The 12,899-nt window shown below is 43.2% G+C and overlaps 1 protein-coding gene across 1 annotated transcript in view; it reads left to right on the top strand.

The window, feature by feature from the left end:
• Positions 1-12,899, top strand: part of TRPC7 (transient receptor potential cation channel subfamily C member 7) — a gene marked incomplete at both ends in the record, with an annotated part of 127,113 nt that overhangs the window by 29,678 nt on the left and 84,536 nt on the right. The window contains one exon of the mRNA XM_081090747.1: positions 7,467-7,649. Within this exon, the coding sequence (XP_080946873.1) occupies positions 7,467-7,649 (183 nt within the window). The remainder of the gene's footprint in view (positions 1-7,466; positions 7,650-12,899) is intronic.

The following is a 12,899-nucleotide window of genomic DNA, read 5'->3' as shown; positions in this document are numbered from 1 at the left end:
TGGCCCCCTGTTTAAAAAGTTTGAGGACCCCTGATATAGACTATTCAAATCGTCTGTCATATGCTATTGAACTACTTGCTGGATTAATATAATGATCTGCTGATATCATACACAGGGATCAGCAAAACTATCCACTGAAAAATTCCCATCAACATATAAAATATGTGGTTTCTCCCCCATCAGAAGAAAGAAGGTGGGGAGGGAGGGAAGGAAGAGGGGTGGTAAGAGGGGAATAAAACCAAACACTTCTCTAATCTGTTACTTACCATTTCTCTGCCTCTTTTGCAATAAAGCTCCTCAAAAGAGTTGTCTATGTAACTGGCTCCAATTCTCTCTCCCAGTTCTCTAATCCTCACCAGTCATGCTTCCACTCTCCCAAATTGGTCACCTTGTGCTCCCATCAAGGTGACCAATGACCTCCAAATTGCTAAATCTAATAGTCAATTCTCAGTCCTCATATTATTTAGGAATAATAATACTACCAGCTTTAAAGGGTAATTGTGAACACTTAAAGAAATATTGGAGTATTCAGAACACTTTTATTGTAAACTGTTATTGTAATTATTTCGTAAACTCAACCTGAATGTCAAAACCTCCCAGGCTGACAGCATGCAAACTTATGGTAATTTATCTCCCTTTGTACTTCAATGGGTGCTTTCAATGAACATTCCTTCTCTATAACTGGGTCTCTGAAGGGAGAAAAAGGGGAATGGATTGGAGGCCCACACTCCTTTTAAATCTAATTTCTAAGGTCTCCCTTGAGGATTGAGTGTTAATTATCCTGTATTGTGTGGGTGTCTCCACAGCATCCATCTGAAAAATTAATTTTAACTTTTGACCAATGAGAGTAATAAGCTTCTCCCTCTTTTCTAAGTTTGACAGTAGCTTTGAAAATGTTTGAGAGTTGGGGGGTCTTAACTAAAGTCAAGCAAACTAACAATTTCTTAAAATTTGTGTTGTCAAAACAATAGCTTCAGCACCACAGATTCATAAATATCAACATATCATTTGGAGCTAGAGATTCATGTATATATATAAAAGGCTAAGCGACCGGCCAACTGAACAATATTCCATTGTTCAGCTGGTAGCTATGATATGCACTGACCACCAGGGGGCAGATGCTCAACGCAGGAGCTACTGAGCAGCAGCAACTTTGCAGAGTGCCCTCTCACACACCCTAGGACCCCTCAGGGGATGTTGGACTGCCGGCTTCTCCTGATCCCCACAGGCCAGGCCAAGGGACCCCACTGGTGCATGAATCCTTGCACCAGGCCTCTAATAAATATATATTAGAGCTAGCAGGACTTGCTACTGAACTATATGTTGGATATGAGAGTAATAGAAGCATCGAGGATAAATCCAAGATTGTTTTGACCAGTGGGGAAAACTAAATGAGGTGGAACATACTAGATCCAGAGTTAGTTTGATTAAGTCTGAAAAGCTTATTTAGAATCCAACTGGAAATATCAAGTTGGCAATTAGATACATGAGCTGAGTTCAGGAAAAAAATGCTGGGCTAAAGATATAAATCTTGGAGTCATCAGCATATAGATGGTATCTTATAATCTTAGATAAGACTACTAAGGCAATTAGTGTAAATGGATAAAAATAGAATTCAAAGGACTGGGCACATATTTGGGCATTCCATAATGAAGACATCAGGGATATGAGAATGAATCAAAAACAAATGCAAAAAGTAATCATTCAGGAAGAAAAACACAGAAGAGTATGGTGTGCTGGAAGCCAGGTAAAGAACTTGTATCAAGGAGATAGAAGTGATCAGCTATGTCCAAGAACTTGGTAAGTCATGTAAGATGAGCACTGAGAGAGAACCAACCATTAGATTTAGCAACATGAAAGTCACTTGTGACTGATAAGCCCAGTCTCAGTGGAGGCAGTGGGTATAGATGAGAAAGTCTTATTAAATGGCATAAGAAACATTACAAGGAGGGCAATTGGAAATACTTAGTGTAGACAACTCAAGGAATTTTCTATAAAATGGAACAGAAAAGTAGAGCAGTGGTTGGAAAGGGAATTGGGATCAAGAGAAATTCCATTTTAACACATTGCGTACCGCACAGAAATCTCTAAGACATACGCCAGGGCCCGCACATTTTTGGGCAAACTGCACGTTATTTAAATCATCATAATGCACTTTAGGTGTTGTTTTTCAATAATTATAACATTTTTATTTACAAAAACAAACAATTAAAGTTCCTAGTACTTTTTTAACGTATGGTACTGCGTAAAACAGTATGAAGAGGGACCAAACAAAATTTACATAAGTATCTAGATTCACTCCTTTTTCCATGGGCGTGAAAAACAAGAACACTCGTGAGCGGTCCTTAACAGATGGCATGCGAAACACGAGAACACTCCTGAGCGGTACGAAATGTGTTAAGAGAACAGCAGCATGTTTGTATACTAAGCTAGTAGAGAAAGGGAGAAACTGACAATGTAGAAAAGAGAAAGGAAGATTGCAGGAGCCACATTGCAGGAGTAGGCATAGGGATGATATCCAGCACACAAGTGGAGGAGCTGACCCTAGAAAGGTGTTGGCGCAGTTCATCCACAGTAAGAAAAGGAAAAACAGAGTCCATGAATATAGATGCATGACGGTAGAATGTGTGATGGTGTAAGCATGTGTCATTCTCTTCTGGTGACTTTATTTTCCAAGTAGAAAAGGAAAGGTCCTTATCTGAAAGTTAAGGGAGGGAGGAAGTGCTAGAAGACTGAGGAGAGGGGAAGGTATGAAATGCTTATTTAGGAAAGAGGGAGAGTAAATTGCCCAGGAACACTCAAGCCTACCTAAGATTGTAGATAGTGAGTTTACAACATGCCTATCAGTGCAGTTGTGAGTTCTTCTGCCACATTTACTGTGCAGAGGCAGAAACAGTTAAACTCAACCAGAGACAGTCTTTTATCCAGGGAGGAGTATGAAATAAGAGGAGGACAAGAGATTTCATAATGTATGCAGGGACGATTATAACAATTGCCCATAAAATACACTAGGTCCTCGGGTTATGCCGGAGATCCGTTCTTATGGCATGACGTAACGCAATTTTCACCATAAGTTGGAACCCACCTATATATGCACCTATGTCACTCACATGGAGCACATACACAGCAGTAATGAAGTGAAACAGTAAAAAAAATTTAAAAGAAAGATAACAATTCCTGACCTTTACTCATGGTAAATAAATAATAAAAAAAACATAAAGCACATATGTACATATGTCAAAATGACAGAACTTTTTTTTATAAATACTGTAAATGGGAGATGGTGAGGTAACCACAAAATGACATACCTTGAGTCCGATGTAACCAGAGGACTGCCTCTATAAGCTCTGCAAGGAGGGAGACAGGGATCTAAGAGAAATGAAAACCAGTGAAAAGGTAATATGGTCAATGGCTTGGAGGTTTGGTGGAATCAAAAGACTGCTGGAGTTCAGGTCTCAGAGGGAGTGAGCTGAACATATAGGAGGCAGTGATCAGAGAGAGAGAGAGACCTGATGCTAGGATCATGGATGTACTAGAAATAACTAAGAGAATAAATGGTAGAGTTACTGTTGAGAATAGGTCATTAGAAAAGATATCAAGTAAATGAGAAAGTAGGGTAGTGGGAGGGTTATCTTCCTAGATACTGAAACCACCAAAAAAAACAACAGTAGTAATTTTGGGAGAGTGACAGTGAGACAGGATCTAAACTCTTCAGGGAAGGTGAGAGTGACCCAGAGATAAGTAAGTGACTAATATAGTAGTGCCCTCTTATCTGTGACTTCAGTTTCTATGGTTTCAGTTACCGGTGATCAACCACAGTTCAAAAATCTATATATATAAAAGGCTAATATGCAAAGTGTCCCCTCGGAAGTTCGACCAGGAGACTAGGAGTTTGATTGATCGCTATGATGTGCACTGACCAATAGGGAGCGGCGTGGAACATGGTGGGTGAACAGCGGCGGGAGCGGGGAGCGGGGCACTGAGGGGGAGAGGGAGGGAAAGAGGAGGTGGGAAGGTGGGGAGTCAGGGAGTCTGATCGGCCCTGATTGCTGGCCAGGCCTAGGGACCCTACCTGTGCATGAATTTCATGCACCAGGCCTCTAGTATTAAATATAAAACTCCAGAAATAAACAATTAAGTTTTAAATTGCTCACTGCTCTGAGTAGCATGTTGAAATCTCACAGTATCTCACACTGTCCCGCCTGGGATGTGAACCATCCCTTTGCCCAGTGTATCCATACTGTGTACACTATCCTCCCCATTAGTCATTAGTAGTCTCAGTTATCAGATTGACTGCCATGGTATCACAGTGCTTGTGTTCAAGTAACCCTTACTTTACTTAATAATGCCACATTAACATAATTTACTACAGTATATTATAATTGTGCTACTTTATTAGTTATTGTTGTTAATCTCTCACCGTGCCTAATTTATAAATTAAACTTTATCATAGGTATGGATATATAGGAAAAAACATTATATATATATATATATATATATAGGATTTGGTACTATCCACTCGGTGTCTTAGAACATAGTATATATATATATCCCCCATTAATACGGAGGACAACTGCATAAGGAAAAGTGAATTCTTATCTCTTTGAGTCTTAGGTTCCATATTTGTGAATTGAAAATGCTGATAGTGCTTTCATCATGAGGTTTTTACAAGGATTGAATGAGATGATGCAGGTAGAACATCTGTCACCCATTGGACCTGGCAGAATTCAGATTGCAGAAATGTTATTTTTAAAAGGGGTACCTGTGAGGTTTGGGGTATGTGTCTCAACTAAAGTTGCAGAGTGTGGCTTGGAAGGCTCAACTGAGCTCAGGAATAACACAGAAAATCATAATCATCATAATCCCCCAGGATGTTCTTATAAGCCTGGGCCATGACCCTCCTAGCAGCAACTATCCATTTTCATGTCATCTCTGGGCTCCAGGTGACAGAGGTTCTTTCTGTCTCTTCAAGCCATCTGCAGACACCAGGCTTGTTGCCTTCCAGGCTAAGTGTCTAATGCAGAAAGCAAAAACCTAGCTGCTTGTTCTGGTGTGTCTCCCCATACCATGTCTAGGTTAGCTAAAAAAGGCCCAGAAAAGTGAAAGTTTCTAATGAAATGGTGCCTTGTATTCTGAACTGTGCTGAACCAAGAAACGTGCAGAGGCTCTAAGGCAGTACAGTCTGATTTGCTCCTAGCATAGGGAGCCTGGGCCAAGGCCTGGGTCAAGCCCTTTCCACTTCCTTTCTATATCCATCCATGCATTCAGCTCTAAGCAGGAGTTTCCACCAAGAGATGAGGTCTTGACTAGATAATAGGGAAGTTTGTATTTTATCAAAACAGGCAATAATATTCAGAGACTCCTTGTTCTTGAGAAAGCACCAATAAAGTTGATGAAGTAGGGGGCAGGGATTCAGGGAAACTGAGTCGTAGCAGCAGAACTACTAGAGTTGAATAGGTGCATGTAAAGAAGTGACCCTTCTTGTCCATTTCCTTGAACTTCCACCTCTAGCTCATTGAGGCTCACAGACTATCTTAGCTGGGACAAGTTCTGAGAAAGTTTTACTTAGCATTACTCTTGCACAATCCTGAGAGTGGATCCCTAGCCTCCTCTACCCCCACACTACTCGGTAACCACATTTGCTTTGTTCACTGCCAATTTTTTTAAAAATATATTTTATTGGTTTTTTACAGAGAGGAAGGGAGAGAGATAGTTAGAAACATCAATGAGAGAGAAACATCGATCAGCTGCCTCCTGCACACCTCCCACTGGGGATGTGCCCGCAACCCAGGTACATGCCCTTGACCGGAATCGAACCTGGGACCCTTCAGTCCGCAGGCCAACGCTCTATCCACTGAGCCAAACCGGTTTTGGCCACTGCCAATTTTTTATTCCTAGTTATAGTAGGCTCTCAATAAGGAAGGAAGAAAGGAAGGGAAGGAAGGAAGGAACAGAGGAAGTTAGGGAGGGAAAGGAAAGGAGAAATGAAGGAACACAGAACACAGCTCTTCATGTCACCACAAATTCTCTGGGCTCTTTGCCAAAACCTAAACGCTCCAAATATCTTCCCTGAATTTTTTTCCATGGCAATCTGCCTGAGCTGAGCAGTCATTATTTTTTTTCTAGCATGTCCCTTCTCCCTAAATTATTTATATAAATGGGAGGTCCCTCTTTTCTGAAAACATTTTCCTGATCCTTTTTCTTTGTCCTATCTAATACACATTTACTTATCTCTTCTTTAATGTAAGGGGACATTTTGATACATCAGTGCTGGAAGGAGACAAGAATCATTAATTCAGAAAAATGGCTAAGCTTCTGCAGTTTGCCCGGCTTACATCTACTTGCTGAGGAATCCAAGTTCTGGAAAAGCAAAACTGCACTCCTGTTTATCAACTATCACCTACCAGTCAGGGCTGCTGACATTGATTAGCACTGAAAGGATGTTTGTCTCTTGTGTCCTTTCTGAACAGACTCCGAATAGGTTCATTTCAACTAAGAAATCAACAAGGAAGCCTCCAGGGGAAAACATTTGGGAGGAGTACTGGTATGTGGGTGACATGAAACATATTTTTGTCCGACATATTTTGGATAATTATCTGGAACTGAAGTAGTGTGTCTGGGGGAGAGAGAAGCTGGCCTATCACTAGCAAAGGAAGTCAGCCTCTCAGAAGTAATTCCAAAAGGTATTCCTAGGGAAGAGAAGAGAGAACTCCAGCAGCAATTTATTAAAAAACAAAACCAAAAAAGTCAAGTCTAAAATTGCTTATTCAACAGGCAAGCAATTTAAGAAGCCATGATTTGCCACACAAAAGGATTTGCAGTAAGCAAGACTCCTGTTAGATTTAAATTACATTTGGTTTTTAAATTGATCATTTACAAGCAGGTTTTTCAGCATAAAAAAAAGCACACCTGTGCACATTTTTTTCCAATTTAGCATATCAGCCGTATCTTTTCTGTAAACTTCCTGTGAAGAGCAGCTTCCATTACAGACTGGTGGTAAATGAGTGAAGTGTTAGTTTCACTCGCCTTAGAAGTTCATTCCTTGTTACTCCTCCCTCAGAACTGAGCAGGGAGAGCTGCTGCTTTGAAAGAGCCCAGGATGGGCTTTGGCAGGCATCAGAATCGCTTACAGGACAAAAGATTCCTGGGCCTCATCTCCATGAATTCTGATATGATAAGTCTGCGACAGGGCCTGGTGTCTGCAGTTTTAGCAGGCACCCAGGCTGACTCTGATGCAGGTGACCCAATGGAGCACATCTTGATAAATCCTAGCTTAGAGAAGATGTCTTCTAGATTGTTGTGTCAAGACAAATTGCCCTGCCTTCTGGATCCAGCACATCCCCTGGCTCTAATGCTCTCCATAAGCTCACACTTGGTGGATAGTTGCTGATCAACCCTGCTGTGCTGGGCAAGCCCACCTGTGGGGCTCAGTATGACACACCCTTGATTTCTCTTTATTCTGTTAGAACGATTACAGGAAGTTATCTATGCAATGCAAGGATTTTGTGGTGGGCGTGCTGGACCTATGCCGAGACACAGAAGAGGTGGAAGCAATTTTAAATGGTGATGTGAACTTCCAAGTCTGGTCCGACCACCATCGTCCAAGTCTGAGCCGGATCAAACTCGCCATTAAATACGAAGTCAAAAAGGTAAGCTTCCCCATCTCTCCTGGCCTTCCCACCTGGCATGGCTGCTGGCCTAGCTTTGTGCTCATGTTTATTTTATGTTTACGCAAGGTGACAGTGACAACACTAATTATCCAACTTCTCTCTAGACAGGGAACTGCTCAGAGCCCCTCTCTGCAACCCCCTTTCCCATCCCCAGGCTACCAGGAGAGAGAGAGCATGATAGCCAATCCATAAAAAGGCTTTGAGCCTTGAGAATAAAACGGGATTTTCAGCCTCCAAACCACTGACAGGAACAATGTCACAGTTAGTGTTCCCATGAGCGAGCAGACCAATTTGAGGGTTTTCATGGGAAACAAATTACAGGTTGTACAATAGCATGTACTGTGCTTTCTCCGTGTGCCTGGGGACCCATTGTGTAGAAAATGTTTTAGTGTAGAGCAGCGGTTCTCAACCTGGGGGTCGAACGACCCTTTCACAGGGGTCGCCTAAGACCATCAGAAAACACATATATAATTACATATTGTTTTTGTGATTAATCACTATGCTTTAATTATGTTCAATTTGTAACAATGAAAATACATCCTGCATATCAGATATTTACATTACAATTCATAACAGTAGCAAAATTACAGTTATGAAGTAGCAACGAAAATAGTTTTATGGTTGGGGGTCACCACAACATGAGGAACTGTATTAAAGGGTCGCGGCATTAGGAAGGTTGAGAACCACTGGCTTAGAAGCTTTGTGGAATCCATGGTTCTGGAAGGCTTAGAGGAATTGCACTCCCCAGGCTCATGAAAGTCCACAGTAGGAAGCTCCAGTTGACTTTCACAAAGCAAGGTTGTTTAATGGCCACTGGCACCCAGTTGCACTGCACTCAGACCCACAGTGGTTGGTCAGATCAGGTCCTAAGAAGCAAAACTCAATTATGGTTCCAATGTAGATGTACTCTGAGTTCTTCAGAATCTGCTCTTATGTTAGATGACATCATTCATCCTGATGAAAACTGCAGAGCTCCAAAGATCAAAGATCCAAAGATGTGTTTAAATATCAAAGTGCTTTCCACATATGCAGGATGGCTGATCAGTCTTTCGGGGGTTTTACCCCAGCTATTTCACAGGATCAATAACTGGGCATATTTTCAATTCCCCAAAACAGCTTCTGGACATTTCTCCTTTGTCTGATTGTCTTAATTTGTGAGGGGTGAATTTTATGAGGAAAATTCCACACATGTATCTGTGGAATTCATCTAGAGATAGCTTCTAAATTCGATAAAATCTTCTTGCCCTTTTACTTTTAATAATAACCAAAAATTTGAAGAAAATCAGTTTTTTAAAAGAGTCTGAGTCCAAATATATGTTGATAAAGCATGCAAAAGGTGACCTTAGATAAATATTAGGAAGTATAGAGTGATGGGAGGAGAGGAGTCAGGCTACAATTTGAAATATGATACTATTTTCTGAGCTCAGGGAAACCCACTTTTTAGCCTATCCCAAGAGCTCACTGAGGCTTTTCATCAAAGCACCGGCATCCCTTCCTGAAGCTGCTGACACATTCTCAGTCTGGAAGTTCAAACACACCCTGCTGTGAGACTGGCAATGGTAAGGATGAGCTTGAGTTTCCAGAACCACCAGCATTTCCTGCCTTCACCAAGCCAAGCGTACCCCTGCCTCACAGCACAGAGAAAACCCAAAGTATTGGAGATGCTTAGCATTTGCAGATTTACTTTCACAGTTTTGGCTATTCAAGAGCAATTCCAACAGCCCATGAAATGCAAGCAGTCACCATTTTTCTGAAACATAAATCCACATATTTTAGCAAAACTGTCACTGAAGGTAGATCAGTCAACTAGTCCAGAAGTCTGGCCACTACCTCATAGCTACATGTTCCCACTCATTGTCAACTACAAAATGGGCACAGTGATGAGTGAGAAGAGAAAATAAATTGCTCCATGAACATGACTGTTCCAGTCAGAATTAAAAAGGTTTTATGAGGAAAATCATTTACTCTAGTGGTATTCACCAATTAGGGCAGGAAATATCCATCATGAATGTCAAGTGTCTGCTGCAATCCACAATTAAGACAATGATAAATGACTTGCATAAAATGTCAGCCTTGCTCACTCAAAGACCTCCCTCCATCAAAGCACCACCATCCCAAACCATGTATGTCATCAGCCAATAGTAAACAGACTCATAGGTTTCCTTGACATTTATTCTACTATGATTTGCCAGTGAAAATACCTAATATTAAAGACTTATTAATATTATAATAAGATTTCAGTTTTAATTTATGAGCTTTAGCATGCTTGCGTAGACAGTCTACTCCTGGGTCTTTGAGTTATGAAATGACTAGCACCAAGGCCTATTATACAAATACACTGCCTTTCACACCTGATATACGTATGAGTCTTGAGGCTAAAATATAAAACTGCAAGTATTCCTAAGGCTTGACCCACGTGATATAAAAAGCAAACCATTAATTCAGTGATTAAAGTAAACTAGTTATTCTTGGCAGTTTCATGGGCTGCTAATAGGTATGACTTTAAGAAAAGGTTTTGTGTTCAAATAGATTTCTTAAAGACATTAGAGAGCCTTTAATATGCACTGCTACTCTAAAAGAAGGCAACAATATGTATTACTTACCCAGAGAACTGTATTTCTCATGGAGCATTTGATGAAACTAGCTGTCCATGTAACAGTCTGGAAAATTCTAATATAGGATCAGCCTAAATACCTATGAAGTACATGGATCTGAATGAAGTGGGTGCTGCCCTGTGGCTGGTACTGTGCCTTGAATCCTGTCTTCACTTGCATGTTTGCCTCTTTTCAGGCACCATCTTCATGTTTAGTCCCCAGACTGGCTCAGACACAATGTCAGCCCTTGTTAGATAAAGATAATCACCCCACTATGGCACAGGGACCACCTGGTACAGAGGAAGGAATCATGAAGTGGGTGTCAGGAAATTTCTAGCATGATGCTTACACTTATTAGCCATGTAGTCTTGGTTAAGTCCTTGAAGCTCTCGGTGCCTTATTTCCATCTGCAAAATGGGCATATAAGTTTTTGCTTCATAGAGTTTTCTGTGAACTTTGAAATGAATTGATATGAAAGGAAATGTTCTAGAAACTATAAAGTTGTGTGCAATTCCACAGGGAAGCATCAGTGCTAACATTCAGTGATGTCCCTTTCCTTGGGACTACAGTGGTCCTTTGTCCCCAGATACATTCCCTAGCTTGTCCTTTGATATCTCCCCAGAGAATGCTAGAAATGTCCCCCTGTGTAAGGACATCATCCTTATAGCCTAAAGTGCCTCCTGAAATGACCAAAGGCCTTCAGAGGATGTGGTTGTTCTTCACAACTTCTATTCTAAAAGGGTCACTCGGGCCCCAGCTGGTTTCACTCAGTGGATAGAGTATCAGCTTGCAGACTAAATGATCCCAGGTTCGATTCCAGTCAAGGGCACATGCCCGGGTTACAGACTCGATCTCCAGTGTGGGGCGTGCAGGAGGCAGCCAATCAGTGCTTCTCTCTCATAATTGATGTTTCTATCTCTCACTCCCTCTCCCTTCCTCTCTGAAATCAATAAATAAATCTATATAAATAAAAGCCTAAGTGACTGGCCGACCATTCAATGGAAAGACCGGTAGCTGTGATGCACACTGACCACCAGGGGACAGATGCTCAACGCAAGATCTGCCAAGCTGCAGTGACTTGGCAACTGTGGTTCTCGGATGATGCACCCAGAACCAGAGAGGAGGGAGCCCGATTCCAGGGTGCATCACCTGAGAACCGCTCTCTCATAATCTGGGATCCCTCAGAGGATGTCAGAGAGCTAGTTTCAACCCAATCCCCACAAGTACACGAATCCGTGCACTGGGCCTCTAGTCCTATATAATAAAAGGCTAATATGCAAATCGACCAAACAGTGGAACGACCAGTCACTGTGATGAGTACTGACCACCAAGGAGCAGAAACTCACCTCAGGAGCTGCCCCTTCGTGGTCAGAGTGCTTCCACAGGGAGAGCACTGCTCAACCAGAAGCCCTGAGCCGGGCTCGCAGCTGGCAAGCACAGCGGCAGTGGTGGGAGCCTCTCCCGCCTCTGCGGCAGTCAGACATCCCCCAAGGGCTCCCAGACTACAAGAGGGTGCATGAATTTTGTGCACTGGCCTCTAGCATATATCCTATCTAATAAAAGAGAAACATGGTAATTAGCGGTACATCCGCTACCCTTCCCATTGGCTAATCAGGGCGATATACAAATTAACTGCCAGCCAAGATGGCGCCGGCAGCCAGGCAGCTTGAAGCTAACATGAGGCTTGCTTGCTTCAGTGATGGAGGAAACCAACCTTCTCCGCCTGCCTTGCTGGCCTCTGAGCTTGCAGTTTGAAACATTGTTACAAATAAAGAAGCTAAACAAAACCCCAGAAACCTGCTTTCAGCCAGCCGGGATCTCAGAGCTGGAGTTGATACAGTGTTTCGATTGTAGAACCCAAACAAACCAGATACCTGCTTTCAAGCAGCAGAGGCCTCAGAGCTGGAGCCAGAGCTAAAGCTGGCCCAGAATAAAAAGAAAAAGAAAAAAAGGAGCAGTTGGGAGCTTTAGTCACCCGCCAGCCTGAAAACAGCCCTCAGCCCCTCACCCAGACTGGCCAGGCACCCCAGTGGGGACCCCCACCCTGAAGGGTGTGTGACCAGCTGCAAACAGCCATCATCCCCTCATCCAGGCTGGCCAGGCACCCCAGTGGGGACCCTCACCCTGATCCAGGACACCCTTCAGGGCAAACCAGCCGGCCCCCACCCATGCACCAGGCCTCTATTCTATATAGTAAAAGGGTAATATGCCTCCCAGCACCGGGATCAGCGTGACAGGGGGCAGCGCCCAGACCCCAATTGCCCTGAGGCTCTGTGTGTGACAGGGGCGGGGCCACAACCTCCCTATCCGCCCTGCTCTGTTAGTGACAGGGGAAGGCGCCCCAACCCCCTGATCAGCCCTGCTCTGTGCCTGATGGGGAGCTCCCCAACCCCCTGATTGCCCTGCGGCTCTGTGTGTGACAGGGTGCGGCGCCTCAACCCCCCGATTGGCCCTGCTCTGTGGGTGATAGAGGGTGGCACCCCAACCCCCCCCCCCCACGGGCCCTGCTCTGTGTGTGATGGGGTATAGCCATAACCTTCCCATCGGCCCTTCCCTGAGTGTGACAGTGGTGGCGCCTCAACCCCCTGATCGGCCCTGCTCTGTGGGTGATAGAGGGCGGTGGCCCAACCCCCTG

The sequence above is a fragment of the Myotis nattereri genome (assembly GCF_964212035.1).
Source record: "Myotis nattereri genome assembly, chromosome: 5".
In the NCBI taxonomy this organism is placed as follows: Eukaryota; Metazoa; Chordata; class Mammalia; order Chiroptera; family Vespertilionidae; genus Myotis; species Myotis nattereri.
The sequence above is the reverse complement of the archived record's forward strand: the minus strand, read 5'-3'. Positions and strand labels throughout refer to the sequence as shown.